The 20,418-nt window shown below is 41.6% G+C and overlaps 1 protein-coding gene across 1 annotated transcript in view; it reads right to left on the bottom strand.

Moving 5' to 3' along the window:
- Positions 1–20,418, bottom strand: part of LOC132816742 (PC3-like endoprotease variant B) — an 876,366-nt gene that overhangs the window by 328,430 nt on the left and 527,518 nt on the right. The window contains exon 8 of the mRNA XM_060826651.1: positions 1,129–1,211. Within this exon, the coding sequence (XP_060682634.1) occupies positions 1,129–1,211 (83 nt within the window). The remainder of the gene's footprint in view (positions 1–1,128; positions 1,212–20,418) is intronic.

The raw sequence follows: 20,418 nt of genomic DNA, 5'->3' as shown, positions 1-20,418 counted from the left end.
TTCATTAGAGAGAAGAAGGTTGAGAGGTGATTTAATTAAGATATATAAGATAATCAGAGGGTTAGATCAGGTGGACGGTGAGAGCCTTTTTCCTCAGATGGTGATAGCTTGCATGAGGGGGCATAGTTTTAAAGTGAGGAGTGATAGATATAGGACAGATGTCAGAGGTAGTTTCTTTACCCAGTGAGTAGTAGGGGCCTGCAACAGTGATAGATTCACCAACTTTATTGGTCTTTAAATGGTCATTGGATAGGCATATGCATGAGAATGGAATAGTGAAGGTTAGATGGGCTTTGGATTGGTTTCACAGGGCAGCGCAACATCAAGGGCCGAAGGGCCTGTGGTGTTATACTTAGACTTAGACTTAGACTTACAGTGTGGAAACAGGCCCTTCGGCCCAACAAGTCCACACCGACCCGCCGAAGCGCAACCCACCCATACCCCTACATTTACCCCTTACCTAACACTACGGGCAATTTAGCATGGCCAATTCACCTGACCCGCACATCTTTGGACAGTGGGAGGAAACCGGAGCACCCGGAGGAAACCCACGCAGACACGGGGAGAACGTGCAAACTCCACACAGTCAGTCGCCTGAGTCGGGAATTGAACCCGGGTCTCTGGTGCTGTGAGACAGCAGTGCTAACCACTGTGCCACCGTGCCGCCCTAAGGATTGATTAGGTATAGTCAGCATGGTTTTACCTGTGAATAATTCACACCAATCAACTTTTGAAAGTTCTTATTTCATATCCTTTATATTTGCCTTAGTCCAGTTCTATGTTCTCCTTCAAAGGATGGACAATGAATGCTAGCCTATTCAATAATACCCAGATATCATGAATGGATTAAAAAAAAGACACCCAAAGAAATCTAACATGTATAATCTTTTCTTTTTCTTTGTACAGGACATACCCTCTTTTTAGACATTTGCTGTTTCTATAGCTCAGGAAAACCTTCTGATCAATTCTTTGATGCTTACAGGAAACATAGTTCATGACATTTCAGTGGAAAGAGACATAGCTTTGTGCTTAAAAAGAACTTTGTTGAGATCAACTGAGCAAGCTGGAAGGAGGAGAATTGGTCACCCTTCTCAGTTGGTCGGAAGAAAATGCATCAAAATATCTTACCCATTGGATCCGTCAACATCTTCAGGTGTTGGATCATGCTGATCATCAAAATGGTCATTGAAATCAAAGCTGGCATGAGGATCCTTTGAAAGCATAACAGAAAAGTTAATTCATTTCTCAACATAATATGATGGCACTAACATCATTTGAACTAGTGTAATACCTTCACTTGAAGCCTTTTTTTAAAAGAGCTTTGAAGATATTTTAACCCAAATACCTTGAGCTCAATATTTCACATTTACAAATAATGCAAACTTTCAATAAAGTGGCCACAAAACTACTTTGCTGGATGACTGTGTTTCCAGGTACTGAGAGCATAAAGTATTCTGTCAATTGTTTGTTTTGGAGTTTACGGATTACCACAGTGACAATGCGAATACACAAAATGTATATGCAAAATAAACTATTTAATTGACACAATAATATTAGAGAAACCTTTCTTTTCATGAAGATTTGCAAATTTATAAAGATTTTCACCCGAATTACAGAAATTTTAATCTCTTGTTTCTAATATATAATAATACAGAACTCTGATGGATTATATTTTCAGTTTGCATGGAGTACGTTTGGTGCTCATCAAATTGATAAATGCCTTGTTAGAAAAAAGACACAACATTCACTCCTGAGATCCAATACCAGCAGAGCTCTCTTTGCATGGGAGAAAGTTTTCTAATTCCAGCAACATACATCAGCTATTTAGTGAAGGAACCTCACCAATGTTCATCTCACTGTCCACAATAAGGAAGCCTTAGAAGTCCTAGGAAGGTTTATAGAAAATACACAAAAGATGAGCAAATAAGAGGTTAGCTGCATGTTTGCAGGCTGATAATATTGTGTCTTCTTGAATTCCTTCATTGCTCCAAAATCTGATATTAATTCACAATGTAGATGCAAGTTCCAATCATATCATTTAGCAACACAGCATTGATCTTCTCATATGCACATGCTGACGTATTTCCTTTTATACCTTACTATAAGCTGCAGTAAGACATCTGGAGGAATTTGACCACTCAGCTTATCTTCCTCACTGAATTCCATCCTGATATTCAACAGTCACCTTGAATGCACCAGATCTTGACAACTTTATATTCAGAAGACGAATTGAGTCTCAATTTCACTAGAATATGCTCATTTTATGGCCCATAAATAGATGCAATGATAACCAACATGTCTGAATCTGCATGTGCCTCAGGCCACTTCAATATTGTTTCAAGGATTTTTCATTTTACTTGCGGCTTCCCTGTTCATTGCTGACCAGGCTTCTACATTTGTTTAGATGAGTCAGGGCTTGTAATGCTCAATAATTCCCAAAAACTTGGAAGACTTTCATTTCAGAGTCAGAGAGATATTCAGCATGGAAACAGACCTTCGGTCTAACCTGTCCATGCCAATCAGATATCCCAACCCAATCTAGTCCCACCTGCCAGCACTGAGCCCATATCACTGTTCATATTCATATACTCATCCAGATGCCTTTTAGATTTGGCAATTGTACTAGCCTCTACCACTTCCTCTAGCAGCTCATTCCATACACATACGAACCTCTGCGTGAAAAAGTTGCCCCTTAGGTCTCTTTTATATCTTTCCCCTCTCACCCTAAACCTATGCCCTCTAGTTCTGGACTCCCCAACCCCAAGGAAAAGACTTTGCCTATTTACCCTATCCATGCCCCTCATAATTTTGTAAATCTCTAAAAGATCACCCCTCAGCCTCCGACGCTCCAGGGAAAACAGCCCCAGCCTGTTCAGTCTCTCCCTATAGCTCAAATCCTTCAACCCTGACAATATCGTTGAAAATCTTTTCTGAACCCTTTCAAGTTTCACAACATCTTTCCGATAGGAAGGAGACCAGAATTGCACACAATATTCCAAAAGAATCATCTGCAAACTTACTAACTATACCTCTTATGCTCACATCCAAATCATATAAATAAGTGATGAAAAGTAGTGGCACTCCACTGGTCACAGGCCTCCAGTCTGAAAAACATCACTCCACCAACACCCTCTGTCTTCTATCTTTGAGGCAGTTCTGTATCTAATTGGCTAGTTCTCCCTGTATTCCGTGAACTCTAACCTTGCTAACCAGTCTTCCATGGGAACCTTGTCGAACGCCGTACTGAAGTCCATATAGATCATATTCACCACTCTGCCCTCATCAATCCTCTTCATTATTTCTTCAAAAAACTCAATCAAGTTTGTGAGGCATGTTGACTATCCCTAATCTGTCCTTGCCTTTCCAAATACATGTACATCCTCTCCCTCAGGATTCCCTCCAACAACTTGCCAAACACTGATGTCAGGCTCACTTGTCTATAGTTCCCTGGCTTGTGCTTACCACCCTTCTTAAACAGTGGCACCACATTAGCCAACCTCCAGTCTTCCGGCACTTCACCTGTGATTATCGATGATACAAATATCTCAGTAAGAGGTCCTGCAATCAGTTTCCTAATTTCCCACAGAGTTCTAGGATACACCTGGTCAGGTCCTGGGGATTTATCCACTTTTATGCATTTCAGGACATCCAGCACTTCCTCCTCTGTAATACGAGTAAAAAATTAGGTCTGCAGATGCTGGAGATCACAGCTGAAAATGTGTTGCTGGTCAAAGCACAGCAGGCCAGGCAGCATCTCAGGAATAGAGAATTCGACGTTTCGAGCATAAGCCCTTCATCAGGAATCCTGATGAAGGGCTTATGCTCGAAACGTCGAATTCTCTATTCCTGAGATGCTGCCTGGCCTGCTGTGCTTTGACCAGCTCCTCTGTAATACGGCCATTTATCAAGATGTCACCATCTTATTTCCCCGCATTCTATATCTTCCATGTCCTTCTCCACAGTAAACACTAACTCCTCACTCAGTATCTCCCCTATCTCCTGTGGCTCCACACAAAGGCTGCCTTGCTGATCTTTGAGGAGCTCTATTCTCTCCCTAGTTACCCTTTTGTCCTTCATGTATTTGTAAAAACCCTTTGGATTCTCCTCAACTCTATTTGCCAAAGCCCTTTTTGCCCTCCTGATTTCCCTCTTCGCTATACTCCTACTTCCTTTATACTCTTCCAAGAATTCACTCGATCTATCATGCCTATATTTGACATATGCTTACTTCTTTTTCTTAACCAAACCCTCAATTTCTTTAGGTAAAAACAATGACTGCAGATGCTGGAAACCAGATTCTGGATTAGTGGTGCTGGAAGAACACAGCAGTTCAGGCAGCATCCGAGGAGCAGTAAAATCGACGTCTACCAGCTTTTCTTTTCACCCTAACAAGAATATACTGTCTCTGGACTCTCATTATCTCATTTCTGATGGCTTCTTATTTTCCCCAATCAGCTTTTGAAAGTTCTTGCCTAATACCATCAAAATTAGCTTTCCTCCTATTTAGAATTTTTTTTTTAGATTAGTTTACTTACAGTGTGGAAACAGGCCCTTCGGCCCAACAAGTCCACACCGACCCGCCGAAGCACAACCCACCCATACCCCTACATTTACCCCTCACCTAACACTAGGGGCAATTTAGCATGGACAATTCACCTGGCCCGCACATCTTTGGACTGTGGGAGGAAACCGGAGCACCCGGAGGAAACCCACGCAGACACGGGAGAACATGCAAACTCCACACAGTCAGTCGCCTAAGGCGGGTCTCTGGCGCTGTGAGGCAGCAGTGCTCACCACTGTGCCACTGTGCCACATGCTGCCCACAAACTTCAACTGTAGGATCTGGCCTATCCTTTTCCATTACTATATTAAAACTAATAGAATTATGGTCGCTGGCCCCAAAGTGCTCCCCCACTGACACCTCAGTCACCTGCCCTGTCTTATTTCCCAAGAGTAGGTAAAGCTTTGCACCTTCTCCAGCAGATACATCCGCATATTGAATCACAAAATTTTTTGGCACATACTTAACAAATTCCTCTCCACTTAAACCCTTAACACTATGGCAATCCCAGTTTATGTTTGGAAAATTTAAAATCCCCTACCATAACCACCCTATTACTCTTACAGATAACTGAGATCTCCTTACAAATTTGATTCTCAAATTTCCCACTGACTATTAGGGGGTCTATAATGCAATCCCAATAAAATGATCATCCCTTTCTTATTTTTCAGTTCAACCCAAATAACTTTCCTGGATGTCTTTCCAGGAATATCCTCCCTCAGTACAGCTGTAATGCTGTGCCTTATCAAAAATACCAATCCCCCTCCTTTCTTGCCTCCTTTTCTGTCCTTCCTGTAGCATTTGTATCCTGGAACATTAAGCTGCCAGTCCTGTCCATCCCTGAGTCGTTTCTGTAATTGCTATGATATCACAGTGCCATGTTCTTAACCACGCCCTGAGTTCATTTGCCTTCCCTGTTAGGCCTCTTGCATCGAAATAAATGCAGTTTAATTTATCAGTCCTATTTTGTACTCTGCTTTGTCCCTGCCTGCCCTGACTTGTTGACTTGTTTCTGTTCTCAATTGTACCAGTCTCAGACTGATCTCTTTCCTCACTACCTCCCTGGGTCCCACCCCCCTACATTACTAATTTAAATCCTCCTGAGAGCTCTAGCATATCTCCCTATCAGTATACATGTAGTGGAATCTGGAAGTGGGGCCCTTGTACTTCTCCATTTGAACACACTTTTCCTCCACAATATCGGAATCCATCCGATAAGGTGCTCAGAAATTTAGCATCAAGCACATTTGCAGATATTGGAGACCATTTCCCGAACATTCTGCAGATGCAATATAAACTGGTCAAGCCAGTTGTCAATATCTACAATGAGAGATGTATAGGAGAACCTTAAGCATGAGAGAGCTCAGGAACGAACTGTGTGATCCAGGCCACAAAATGAGAACCTAATGACATTTTATTTGCATTTATGCTTTGAATGCTAAAGAGGACACATGCCCCAATATTCCTTCTCCTCCAAGCTCCACTCTGAATCCATGGGCTGCTCCTGACCAATGCTTGCTCCTCCTCCTGGTTACCTTTCCCCAGCTGAAGTTTGGTGCAGACCTTGGCCAGCAGCAAACAAGCCAAATTCTCTTCCTCCCCATGGCCAGTGAGCTGTCTCAATGGCCAGGAAAGGAACCCACAGGTCACTGGTAAGGAACACGTGAGAACTGTGGGCCAACTGCCAGGTTCATGAGACACGCACAGAGAGTGCATCACCAGATACAATTCCTGTCTTAATGATGGCTTCTCAATCTCTCTTTCTCATTATCTTTCTAGTTTTTACTTCATTATCACTCAGTTAGTTTTCCATAATATAGATAAGCAGGCTATTCAGCCCATTCAGTCTGCTCCATCATTCAATGGCTGATTGGACCATCCTCAACTCCACTTTCCTGCCTTATCCCTGTAACCCTTGATTCCCTTGCAAATCAAGTATTCGCTTATCTCAGCTATTAATCTACTCAATGATCAAATGTTAACAGCCCTTTGCGGTAAAGAATTCCACGGTTTCACAATCCTCTGAGAGAACAAATTTCTCATTATCCCAGTTTTATATTCTGAGTTTATGCCCCTTATTCCTACACTCATCCACAAGGTGAAACAACCTCTCTATACCTACACTGTCAAGTCTCTAAGATTTTTAAGGTCATCTCTCATTCTTCTAAATTCCAATCAGTACAGGTCAAATCCACTCAACATCTTCTCTTAAAACAGCCCCTCCATTCCTGGTATCAGCCTCGTGAACCTTTCCTAGGCTGCCTACAACGTTAATATACCTTTCCTTAGATAAGGAATCATGTCTTGTACAGTTTTAGCAAAACTTCACTAATTTATACCCCATTCCCTTTGAAATGAAAGACAACATTCTATTTACCTTTCCTATCACTGCTGGACTTGGATGCATTTATGAGTTGGATGAGGAAAGTGCATGTAATTTAGCTATTTTCTCAGATGACAAAAACAGTTGGAATGGTAAGTGGTGAGAATGACATAAAGAGTCTGCAGAGCGACATAGACAGGTTAAGCAAGTGACTAAAATCTTGGCAGATGGAATATAATGTGGGAATGCATACCATTAAACTCCAATATACTACTTCCAACACCATGGGCTCTAATCTTATTAAGTAGCTTAATGTGTGGTAACTTATGAAATAACTTGTGAAAATCCAAATACATTACATCAATTGCTTTCCCTTGATATTTCCTGCTCATTATTTCTTCAAAGAATTCTAGTAAATTTTTCAGATGTAACTTCCCCTTCATGAAGCCATGCTGACTCTGCTTGATCACATTATGTGCTTCTAAATGCTCTGTTGTCACATCCTTTTTAAATGACTCTGACATTTTTCAAACAACAGATATCAAGCTAACTGGCCGATAGTAACTCATTTGTTTTTGGCTCTTAAATAAAGGTGTTGCATTGGTAACCTCTCTGAATATTACTATCACTCCATCCGCCACGTTTGTAGCTACTTCCTTTAACATTCAAGGATGCAAGCCATCAACTCCAGAGAATTTATCGGTTTTTAGCCCTATTAGTTTCCCTAGCTCCTTTGAACCTTCTTCTCCAAGCTCAATGATACAAATGTATTCACTTCTTTCTATATTTCTATGCTTTTAAATTGAAAATTAATCACAGACTCCTATTTTCATAAAACTGGACCTAGCTGTGCATTATTTTGTTGTGGTTCTGTTCGCCGAGCTGGGAGTTTTTGTTGCAAACGTTTCGTCCCCTTTCTAGGTGACATCCTCAGTGCATTATTTTGTTTTTAAACTTTACCCTACCATTCAGCAGAGCAGCTGCTGGCCCTGTAGCAATGGCCCAGAGTGCTGCCAGCTCAACTTTGAATACTCAGTAAAACCCCTCCAACCTTGGGTTTCCAGTTACCTCAGCCACCTCTCCTAGGATCCAAGAGCTGCTGTGAGTATTACATCTAAACCAGAGAGGAATACATCAGGATGCTTTATTCACCTAATTTCCTTGCATGTGGTCACTAATCAGGCAACAGTTCCAGATTTGGTCAAGCCCTGAGGTTTGTTACCCAGAACCACCAAAAAGAAATTTCACTCCATCATTTCTAAGGTCACCACGGCAACAAACTTCCTATGTTTTTCCAATCTGTGGCTCTTGAAATTCATGCTTTATCATAACTTGCTGATACCTTTGTGTTTCTTTTCTATCTTTTAGATGTTAGTGATGCCATCTTGAAAAAATCTAGCACCTTATTTTCTCATTGGATGGATTTATAAATCTATTATTTGAAATTCTAAAATATGATATGGAAGAGTGAACAGAATACAAGAGGGATCGCAATTTGACTATTTTTGCTTTAAATAATGGGAAAACCATCTAATGTGCTCGGTGAAAATGAGGACTGCAGATGCTTGAGATGCTGAAGAATGACTCATCTTCCATCTCAGAACCCTTCAACCCCAGAGCATCAATGTGCCAGCCACCTAATGTGCTATCTAGTTTGACTCTCCAGTCGATTATCTCCAGAGATGTTAAATGGAGATATGATATGCTGGTCCCAGGACTCAGGGCCACAATCATACTTTGGGTTGTCTTTATCTTCCACGAGCAAAGCTGGTAGCTGTTTGTGCATTGTTCATGCAATTTCAGTTGATTCCCTTTCATTGAAGCATGTCAAAGTCATGAATACTACCTATTCAGTCAGTTATGCTATTTTAGTGCTGCATGTGTCTATGATTCTGTGCATCTTGGTAGTGCATTGCTGTGAGTAATAGAAATAATATTTGCTATTTCCCAACATGGCTGCCATAACTTAAAGTGCTGTCCAGATAGGTGTTTCTTAATTATTTACAAATGGGAATGTCGATGTTCTTCATGAGTTTTTCCATCTCACAGAAAATGCCACATCACAGTGAATGACAGGTGGGGCACTGTAGGTCAAAACCGGGTCTATGTTGCCATAGAGCACTGGTCTGTCTCATGATCCTGCAATTATCACATAAAGATCATAGACTTTCAGCTAAATGCCATCATCTGGACAGTGTCAGGGATGTTTAAATTCACTCCTGCTGAGTTGCTGAGGTCAAGTTGAATACGGGCATTTGAAAAAAACATCAAGTCTGACATAGCTCGCATATGGAAAAGAAACCAGCACAACACAAATGAAATCATCTTGGGGAATCCAAAAGGAAAACAAGAAACACGGGTCATCTTATTATAAGCCTCTTTTTCCACATTCACTCACCGGATGTGGGTGTCACTGGCTGGCCAACATTTATTGCCCACACCTAGTTGCCTTTCAGAAGGTAGTGGTGAGCTGCCTTATTGTACTGCTGCAGTTAATATTACCCACAATGCTGTTAGAATGCGAATTCCAGGATTTCGGCACAGTGACAGTGAAGGAACAGTGATATATTTCTAAGGCAGGATTGTGCAAGTGCATAAGGGTTCAAGCAATACCCTGATATCTGGAGTGACCCTGTTTGCACTTCCCTAACTGGACATGAGAAATATTTTCATCTTCTCGGTATTAGTTCTGTAATCTGCGGCTAAAATTTGATCTTACATTAGTATGTGTTGAAATGAAATAGTCGCTAAATGTTCAAAGCTCATGTAAAACAAACAACGGTGGAAACCTGAGTTATCATAAAAAAGGTCAAATACAATTATGGCGCTCTGTTAATGGTTCATTCAGTAAAGACAGCATGAAACTAAAACACAGATAGTCCGATGTATAATTCCTGTTCTATCCTTTATTAGTGTAATAGGGCCTCCAGCAGCCAGTGGCGACAGCGAGGGCCTATGTCACTTTATGCCAAAGTGTACTTTGGCCAAAGCAGGGAAACAAATTCACTTCAGCATGAGATCCTGGGTTACTAAGGAACTGTCTGGGACCCTTACAATGTAGTTAAATGGGAATTTGTATATTCTTGTACTCATGGATGTTTTCATCAAGTTCATGCAGGCCACCCATGAACAAAAGACACCAAACAGAGCTAGGATGTTAATATGTCATCAGTTTTGGTGTCCCACGTAAGTTTACTGTGATCACAGATGCAACTGTGGGTGGTACAGTGGCTCAGTGGTTAGCACTGCTGCCTCACAACATCAGGGTCCCAGGTTTGATTCCAGTCTTGGACAGCTGCAAATGTGTTGCTGGTCAAAGCACAGCAGGTTAGGCAGCATCTCAGGAATAGAGAATTCGACGTTTCGAGCATAAGCCCTTCATCAGGAATAAGAGAGAGAGCCAAGCAGGCTGAGATAAAAGGTAGGGAGGAGGGACTAGGGGGAGGGGCGATGGAGGTGGGATAGGTGGAAGGAGGTCAAGGTGAGGGTGATAGGCCGGAGTGGGGTGGGGGCGGAGAGGTCAGGAAGAGGATTGCAGGTTAGGAGGGCGGTGCTGAGTTGAGGGAACCGACTGAGACAAGGTGGGGGGAGGGGAAATGAGGAAGCTGGAGAAATCTGAATTCATACCTTGTGGTTGGAGGGTTCCCAGGCGGAAGATGAGGCGCTCCTCCTCCAGCCGTCGTGTAGTTGTGTTCTGCCGGTGGAGGAGTCCAAGGACCTGCATGTCCTCGGTGGAGTGGGAGGGGGAGTTAAAGTGTTGAGCCACGGGGTGATTGGGTTGGTTGGTTCGGGCGGCCCAGAGGTGTTCTCTGAAGCGTTCCGCAAGTAAGCGGCCTGTCTCACCAATATAGAGGAGGCCACATCGGGTGCAGCGGATGCAATAGATGATGTGTGTGGAGGTACAGGTGAACTTGTGGCGGATATGGAAGGATCCCTTGGGGCCTTGGAGGGAAGTGAGTGTGGAGGTGTGGGCGCAAGTTTTACATTTCCTGCGGTTGCAGGGGAAGGTGCCGGGGGTGGAGGTTGGGTTGGTGGGGGGTGTGGATCTGACAAGGGAGTCACGAAGGGAGTGGTCCTTGCGGAACGCTGATAGGGGAGGGGAGGGAAATATATCCTTGGTGGTGGGGTCCGTTTGGAGGTGGCGGAAATGGCGGCGGATAATACGTTGTATGCGCAGGTTGGTGGGGTGGTAGGTGAGAACCAGTGGGGTTCTGTCTTGGTGGCGGTTGGAGGAGCGGGGCTCAAGGGCGGAGGAGCGGGAAGTGGAGGAGATGCGGTGGAGGGCATCGTCGATCACGTCTGGGGGGAATCTGCGGTCCTTGAAGAAGGAGGCCATCTGGGCTGTGCGGTGTTGGAATTGGTTCTCCTGGGAGCAGATGCGGCGGAGACGAAGGAATTGGGAATATGGGATGGCGTTTTTACAGGGGGCAGGGTGGGAGGAGGTGTAGTCCAGGTAGCTGTGGGAGTCAGTCGGTTTATAATAGATGTCTGTGTTGAGTCGGTCGCCCGAGATAGAAATGGAAAGGTCTAGGAAGGGGAGGGAGGAGTCTGAGACAGTCCAGGTGAATTTCAGGTCGGGATGGAAGGTGTTAGTAAAGTTGATGAACTGTTCAACCTCCTCGTGGGAGCACGAGGCAGCGCCGATACAGTCATCGATGTAGCGGAGGAAAAGGTGGGGGGTGGTGCCAGTGTAGTTGCGGAAGATGGACTGTTTACTGGACGGTCTGTGTGGAGTTTGCACATTCTCCCTGTGTCTGCATGGGTTTGCTCCAATTTCCTCCCACAGTCCAAAGATGTGCAGGTTAGGTGAATTGGCCATGCTAAATTGCCCATAGTGTTAGGTGCATTAATCAGAGGGAAATGGGTCTGGGTGGATTACTCTTTGGAGGTTCGGTGTGGACTGGTTGGGCTGAAGGGCCTGTTTCCACATGGTAGAGAATCTAATCTAACTTTGAAAGCTTTGTACAGTCTCTGACATTGCCAAGAGCTGCACCACTCCCAAACATCTAGAATCTATTGAGCAGTGTGAAAGACTCGTTTGCACTTTGACTGACAGTCCAAGTACTTAGCCTTCTAAGAGTAAACAGAACTGGCCTGACCACCTTTTAGAGTTGGTTTATGCTTATAATAGCACCCACACTTATTCGCCATACTATAGAGGCAGTGGCACGATCACAAAGTTCAAGGCCTCTACTCACCTGGTAACCATATTTATACTCCCTGCATCCTAACCTCACACTTACATACTTATCCTTTCACATGAGCCGTCAATGTTGCTGTCTATGTTGCCAGACCTTTAAATCACAGAACACAGCAAGTGACAGCTGTGAACTACGGGGCATGAATTGTCTTCTTCCGGCTATTCCGCAGTACAAGGGACTTGTCAGACTTAAAGTACGGCTCTCCATTTTTGAAACATACCTGATCAGAATGTCCTAATCAGAAATGCAGAGTCCTTACTTCCAGCATGCAAAACCAAAGAAGCTGATTGGTAATCTGAAAATGATTGGCATGCTTCAAAAAAATCTAGCCCACTCTGTTTTTCGAATGTCAGTTTAAAAACCCTTCAGGTTTATACAGACCTGATGCCAGTAGAATAAAAGCATCTCTGCTTCATGATCTTCAGACTGTATGTGCATTTAAATCCCATATTATGTTTGACAGGATGTTTGTTTGATTACTACAAATAACTTCAGGTTAAGAAGAAAAACATTTCACCATTGTCCCATTCCTGATAACATTCCTCATGAAAAATACCAATTTCTAGTGTTTTCATTAGCTGAGGGTACTTCTAAGGACAAATTGCTCACTAACACTAACACTCCAGATCGATACACAATAAATGGCCTCATGAGAGAAATATCATGGACCATCCTCTGCAGACCAATACTCTATATGTATTCAATTTATCAATGGAGGGAGAAATTTGGTAATCTTTCAATAAAAATAAACATATTCATATTCAAAACCTCCAAACTTTGGGTAGAGAAAAAAAGGAGAACAATTACATTAACACCCATTATGAGGTTTGAAACCTACCATACAAGAACATTTTGATGGAATTCTGAAAGAAGTGCCAACAAAAAATAGTCAAGGTTTCAGCAGGTAGCTTCATAACATGGATGTGAAATATCACCTTTTAGAACTGACATTGAAAAATTAGACAAGGTTGGTGTAATTAAAACTGATACACTGTCACAAAGGTTAGCTAGACATTCAGCCCAAATTTAGAGAGAAATCGTGTTTAAAAAAAAGGTGCAGGAGAAATAAAGGAAACGGCTGAAGACAGGAAGAGAATGAAACCTTTGTCGGGCACAATTAAGTTGGAAGCAAAGACTGAACCTGATGTACAAAATTCCAGCGAGAAAAGAATAATGGGCAGAGTGTTGCTGTCAGGCAGTGTAACCAGGACTGGGAATAGAGTAATAGGAGAAGTTTAAGAATGAAAAGAGATGAAATGAGAAACCCACCAGAGTTTTGGATAGGAATACTTCAATATATCAGAGCTTGATGCTGACAGGTAAGTGGAAGAGTGTAGCAACAGTACTTTCTCTCCTTTGATGGGGGCAAAAAATCTAGAAAACATCCTTACTGCACAGCTGCTCTGCTGTTCACCCTCAGTTTTATACAATGTGGGAATTCTGTTTCCTAAATCTTTGCCTGAAAATATCATAGACAGAGCTGAATAATAATGTTGCCTTTAAAGAAAAGGAGAAAGAGCTGCCTCATTCAAAAAAAAATATGGACAGGACAGGGCCTTGACCTGTTGTTCCATCCTACCATTTATTAATTTCTTTCATTTTATAATTATTTGATTAACACACATTGTTTGTGAAGTCACTCACTAGAAGAATAATGCACAAGGAGCTATAACTATTTAAGAAAGCTTGTAAACAACACCTGTTTGATACAGGATTTCCAGAGTTGAAGGTACAATGAAAGGGCAGGACATATGAACATAAGAATATGCAAATTAGGATCAGGAGTAGGTCATTCCTTTACGTCCAGAACTTGGGGAGCTTCCACCATACCTATATGCTTGACAACTCATATGTTCCTACTGCAAATGAGGATTCAGAAGCCTTGCAAAGCTGGAAACTAGGAAGCAAGCTACTTCACACAAGGCTAATGATTCCATTATGCAATTAGTCTGATTGGGAAAAACATAAATACAATACAGTCCATTCTTCCTCTCTGGTCGAGCAGATAATAAGTCTGCTAAGGTGAGGTTCCGACACGTGGATTGGTTTGGGAGGGACTTGCATATGATAGGCAAGGGGTGTCTCATAATCTGAGCTTGCTGTGCTTTGCACAACAGATAATAAGGGAATTTGATAATTTTTATTCATTCCTGGCATGATCTCATCACTGGCTAGACTAGCATTTATCAGCCACTCTAGTTTCTCAGAGGGCAGTTAAGAGTTAAGCACATTGCAGTGGGTCTGAGTCACATGTAGATCAGACCAGGTAAGGGCAGCGGTTTCCTTCCCTAAAGGACATTAGTGAACCAGATGGATTTTTCTGACAGTCGACAATGGATTCGTGGTCATCTTAATTCCATGTGTTTTAAAAAATTTCACCACCTGCTGGCTTGGGATTTGAACCAGGGTCCACAGAACATGACCTGGACCTCTAGATTAACAGTTGAGGGGCGTTACCACGAGGCCATCACCTCATCATGGATGACGGATGAATGTGGATGATATTCCTCCCTGATGGGGATACGGAAGAACTGGGAGGGCTGGACTAGGCTTTTGAGGAGAAGGATGAGGATAGTGAGCAAGGGGACAGAGTGTAGCTGCTGTAAACATGACTGACAGCCAGTTGAAGTAGATGTAAGTTGGGTGCAATGATCACTTGTTGATCACTGAATGATCTTGCTGTTCAACAAATACTTAAGTTCAATATGCAAATGCATATGTTAATTTGCATTCAGAGATAAATGTTTGTTTGATTTTAATCTGTTTTTGAAATATTTGAAGGTTTCCCTGCATGTGATTACCCCACAATGAACAATGTTAAGCTCATGGAGGATAGTAGACATTGGGGAAGGAGTAGTGCTAACTTAAAGAGGGCTGAACGATAGGATGTGGCTAAGGATCAGTGAGTTTTGCAGCCTGGCACTTAAGCAGCTATAAGTAGAGAAATGTGCACTTGTGTGTGCATTGTGTCAGCCCTGCCACCAATGTGCCAGGCAAAGTGCTGCGTAACTGTGTTAACGTTGTTGGATTACCATTTCGACAGGATGCACAGCCATGTTTTAGAGTAGGTGTGGTGCTAGAGTTGCTGGTCCTTTCCAGGATTTCCTGTCAGTGGTGAGTTCTTACAGCTCCGTGAAACTTGAAGAAATTGACATGCTGCCAAATTATGCTAAGATTCAGACCCCAGGAATTAGTTTTCATTGCGTTTTTGTGGCATTAACTTAGCAAGAGCCTCTTCAAGATGGGGCTTGCTAGTCTTACTATCCAATTAAAATTCAGCACTGCAGCCAGTTTCAGTTTGAAAGAAGCCTGCTGAGTTTGGATCATACCTTCATATGATGGGCCCTTTGTAATGTAGAAATTGGGCTTTTATGATGTACAGAAAACTCTAAATGCAATTCCCATACTTAGCCACTGTCATGCAGGCTTGGGATAGCTCCATGGAAAGCAAAACTGAAAAGGTCATACATAAATAATCCAGACAACTGCCCCTTCAGGATTTCCCTGAGACACTATTTTAACATTGGGAAGGTTGGTTCAGCACATATTGGGTGGGGTGGAGGTGGTTGATAGTGTTGAAATTTTAACTTCAAAATGTAGGTGAAATGCATGGCATTGCATACAAAATATAAAATTTATCAAACACATTTTGTTTTTAATGCAGGAGGGATTGGGTAGGCATGCAGCAAGCAGTTTGCATGTTTTACTAATTATCAAGGCTGTGTGTCTAAGATTTTATTAGTGCTTAATGCTAGCTGACTGGATTTCTCAAGTGGGAAAGATTAAAAAGAAGTGAGAATTGCAGCACACAAGAGGTAAGAGTTTTTCCAGTACTGGTTGTGAGCCAGAGTGATTCACTCTACTCCACCAAGCAAAACTGTTCACTTGCTAACTGTTTCAGTTAACTTGTTTCCCTGTTAGCTGGTCAGTGAAGGAACCCTTTCACCTTTGATCACTCGTGCACCCTTCGGTCCTCAGACCCACACCCACAATCACTGACTCTTTCTCATTTATGTCTCAGACTTCCTTCCGGCCTCTCCCAGGTCCCTCATCACATCCTCTGATATACCCTTGACACCTGCAATCACGCTCGAGTCTTCAAGCCACTTTGTGCCTACGGTCCTTACAATCTCTGCTTCGAGAAAGGAAGCAGTTCCAGAGAAACACCATGACATTGTAAAACTCTGCACTGCTTACAATTCTAAATCACGGTCCAATGGGTATCTGTAAATGGAGTCACAGTTTCGATCAAATTCCATATTGTAGGCATCACTAGTGGTCATAACTCAGACGACATCTTTTTAATATTCGAAATCTTGCTTCACACTTGTACCTAAATTGGTTTAAATTTCATGTTCATAAACCAGCCACAAAGCACTGCTGACATGTATGAAAGTGTCAATTAACACATCGCAGCTAGGAATAAAAACTGCCAAACAGCATTTTTGAACTTCATTCAAAACTTGAGTCTGAAAAATCTACCAACACAAGGAGCAAATGACAGTCAATCAAAATTCATCTCTATTGTTTTGAAAATCCTTTCATCTGCCAAATTGAACTCCTATTAGCTGAAAAACACAGCACTGGAAGTAAGCATTGCAAATACATAGATCATACAGCACAGAAGAAGGTTATCTAGCCCCTCATGGATGTGCTCGCTTTTTCCCTGCAGCTGTGCAATTATTTCCTTTTGCAAACATTCATCCAATCCCTTTATAAAAGGCTACAATTGAATCGTACTCCAATCTGCTTTCAAGCATTGTATTCCTGAATATTGCATTAAAGATCACTTCATTTCCCCCTTGTTCCTTAGCAGTTAACTAAAATAAAATACATAACCACACAAAAAAAATGATTGAACTGGAATTTCATGCACTGGAATGTTCTGTTTAAAGGTATTTTCCATTAGAAACCTGTACAATGCAAGAAGCCTGTGCCTTATAATATTAAGCCCATGTCCTGTAGCCGAACAAATTCATGCTAGTAGTCTACAATCCTCACCTTTCTAAGTTCTACGAACTAAAAACAATGTTGACAATTTCAAGAATGGTGTGTGCGGTTAGAACAGAGTTGGGCAGGACCAAGAAATCAATTGGGGCTAGCAAAACAAAACTCTACAGCATGGCTGTGATCAATGATGCAAATGGCATACAGGTAGAACTTCCTTCGTAATTTATACCCCACACAAAACACATGCTGAAGATTTGCAATCACTTGTTTGTATGTGTACTAGAGCTATGACAGTACAATTAGGAAGGATTTTTTATGGCCAAAGGACTATTTATTTAATTATATTTCAGTAAAAGGTATTACACATGACTTATTCATTTTATACTTCGCCATTCAAAGATTGTAACATTTTTAATTTGATGATGATGATTGTGAGCAGCTGGGTTGGAAAGAGGGTGAGAAAGTTCCCCAGGTTTCAACTATTTATTGAAGAGAAGAGAAAAAGAAAGCTCCTAGTGGGTCCAGAACAGCTTGTTGCTAGCCACAGGTGTAGCTGGAGATATTGTGAGGAAGTAGCTTTACCTTCACACCTATAAAGAACAATGTGTTTAGGCAGTGACAAATACATCTTGGGCTGGGGAGAAAAGAACCTAAAACGATTTATATCTATGTAATAAATCATTAAACTTCATTGCCAGATGAAAATGTAAGAGATATTCAAATTGACAGAAGGACTTACTCAAAAACTATGGCAAGGGGAGCAATACAGCACTGATTGTGTGATGATAAACAAGAACCATTTTTAACCAAGGATTTAATGCTGAAAGTCTCATCGGTGAACTACCGACTTGCGCAAAGGGGATCAGTAACAGGTGTTGTAGCTTCTACGGAGAAATATTTAAGTATATCTATTATTGAAAACAAAACACTCAAATTGAGACGTCACAGGTACTGAAACAGACTGTGTTTATATGTCACAAAATCTCGTTAGCATTCAAGGTATGGCTCATGAGTGGTAAGTGACATTAAGTCCACACAAGTACCAGGCATTTCAACTGGATCCTGGGCGACATCCCAAATTCATTATGATTCCAGATGGGATGGCTCAAATGGTTAACCTTCTCAGTAAGGAGGAATAAACTGGCTCCCCTTCTTTATTTACCCATTTCCTTGATTGGTTACAAAAAGATTATTTTAAAAAGGATCCTTCTCTTGTTGATATCTTTCTACCAGACCTTAAAATTATGCTTCAAAAAGAGCCAACTTAACCAGGCTTTCCTGAATTAACAAAGAGTGAGTTTACTAATGAATACATGCTATAACATAACACACATGCACAGAAAATAGAAAGAAGAGGCAAGTCCCAAGAAGTACAAGTTAAGAAATAGGTTATACAGATTAGTCTGAGTTGTTTGTGAAGAGCAGATAGAATGACATTATGGCCATTTGGTTGGTTACCAATAGCGATTGAACACTTGTTTCATAATCTTTTGTTTTGCAGATTGGTTGAGATATTGTAGTTCTGATTCATTTTAACTGAGAATGAATTCCAACATTCAAGGGATGAGAGAATGCTTTTTAATCTTATTTGCTTTTGTCTGGCTGCTAGCTAGCCGACTTTTGGCACTCAAAGTAAGAGATGGATTTTACCTGCAACAAAGGGGTGACTAGGAGTCTTTGACTATGTCCTTCAGGGCAAGTTCAAACCCAGGCTTGTACATACAAAGGTATTTCATCTCAAAAGCACACTCCAGTGGAGCTGAAACTGGCTGTTTTCTACCCCACTCCCCCCTTCTTCATACATTTTTCAAAGGATAAAAACATCACAACATATGTCTGTAGGTGGTTTGTTATTGAGTGAGTAGTCATTAGCACCTTACTGTTTTTGTAATCAGAAAAGTCCTGACAGTTCTGTACTGAAGGGTCACTGGACCCAAAACAGTAACTCTTCTTTTTCTCTACAAATGTTGCCAGACCTGCTGAATTTTTCCAGCAATTTCTGTTTTTGTTTATGACTTCCAGAACCTGCAGATTTATTTTGTGTTTAGGTAACAATGCAGTCTGTTTTTACTTGCCTCTTGCATCCTTTGAAGGGCTATTGTTTGAAGTTTCCTTTGTATTGCTATTTTTATTCTGTGCTTCTCTCTCCAAACAGTCACTTAATTTATATTGGCAGCAATTTTTGGAAACATATTTTGGATTGAGGTTAAAAAAGGCCACAATTCTTTGGGGTTCTTACCCCTGATCATGACACAGATAATGACCTTCGCTAAAAGAGAGAATCAACTGTCACTGTTTGACATTCACTGGCATCACTATTGCTGAATTCCCCTCCATCACCCTGAGGGTTAGCACTCACCAGACATTGAACTGGAATACACATACTGTATACTGTCATATAGTCAATACTGTAGCTATGAGACCAGGATACAGGTGAGGAGTTCTGCATTGAATCAGTCACCTCCTGACTTCCCAATGTCCATTCACCATCCAAAGACATAAGTCAGGAATGTGATGGAATACTGCCCAATTGCCTGGATGGGTGCAGCTCCAATTACATTCAAGAAGCTTGACACCATCAAAGACAAAGCAGTGCTTTGGATAAGAATCTGATCTTGAAGCATTTACTCCCTCCTTCCTGGCACCTTCTTTTCTTGCTGTTTCTCACTCTGATTTGAGAAAATTGGAGGGTTTGCTCCACCCTCTTGCAATAATAGCACTGAAGTGTCTTTGGTCTCTGCTAAATAATATATTCTAAAGCTATACAAATGGTTCCACTTAACAAAGAACTCTAATGATTAGGAATTGTAGACAGGGTTTCCTCGTAAACACTTTTTCATTGTAGCTATGTATAGCACATATCTGACCTCTTACTCTAATCTTTGTAGTTTCTACGCCGCAAATTTTAATAGAAGATTAATTGAGGCCAGGAATCCTCAGACAGGGCACAGCATCTGAAAGGACTAATATGTTTGCTCTGATATCCATTTAAAGCTAATTTATTTTACTCTGGTATTTCTGTCTGTAAAACTAACTAATTTGGGTTCCTGCAGTTGATTTCCTTGGACTATGCCCCATTTGTTCATGTAGTTGCCACTGCTGTATTTTCTGAATGCTTGTTTCTTCCCTAGCTCTGTATGTCCTTTTATTTCTTATTCTTTATATAGTGTGGACAATTGATTTCTTCCTGTTGCTAACCTCGTACTCTACCACTGGCCTTTTCCTATGTTGTCTTCAGCTTCTCATTCTACGCAACAATGTCTAGGCAGGCCTCAAGATCCATTTTAAGCTAGTACTTATCACTGCTGAGCTTTACTTCAGGTAAATACCCCACCTCTGGTGACTGGCCTCATGGTTTAGATTGATTAGATTCCCTATAGTGT

The sequence above is a fragment of the Hemiscyllium ocellatum genome, chromosome 6, assembly GCF_020745735.1.
Source record: "Hemiscyllium ocellatum isolate sHemOce1 chromosome 6, sHemOce1.pat.X.cur, whole genome shotgun sequence".
In the NCBI taxonomy this organism is placed as follows: Eukaryota; Metazoa; Chordata; class Chondrichthyes; order Orectolobiformes; family Hemiscylliidae; genus Hemiscyllium; species Hemiscyllium ocellatum.
The sequence above is the reverse complement of the archived record's forward strand: the minus strand, read 5'-3'. Positions and strand labels throughout refer to the sequence as shown.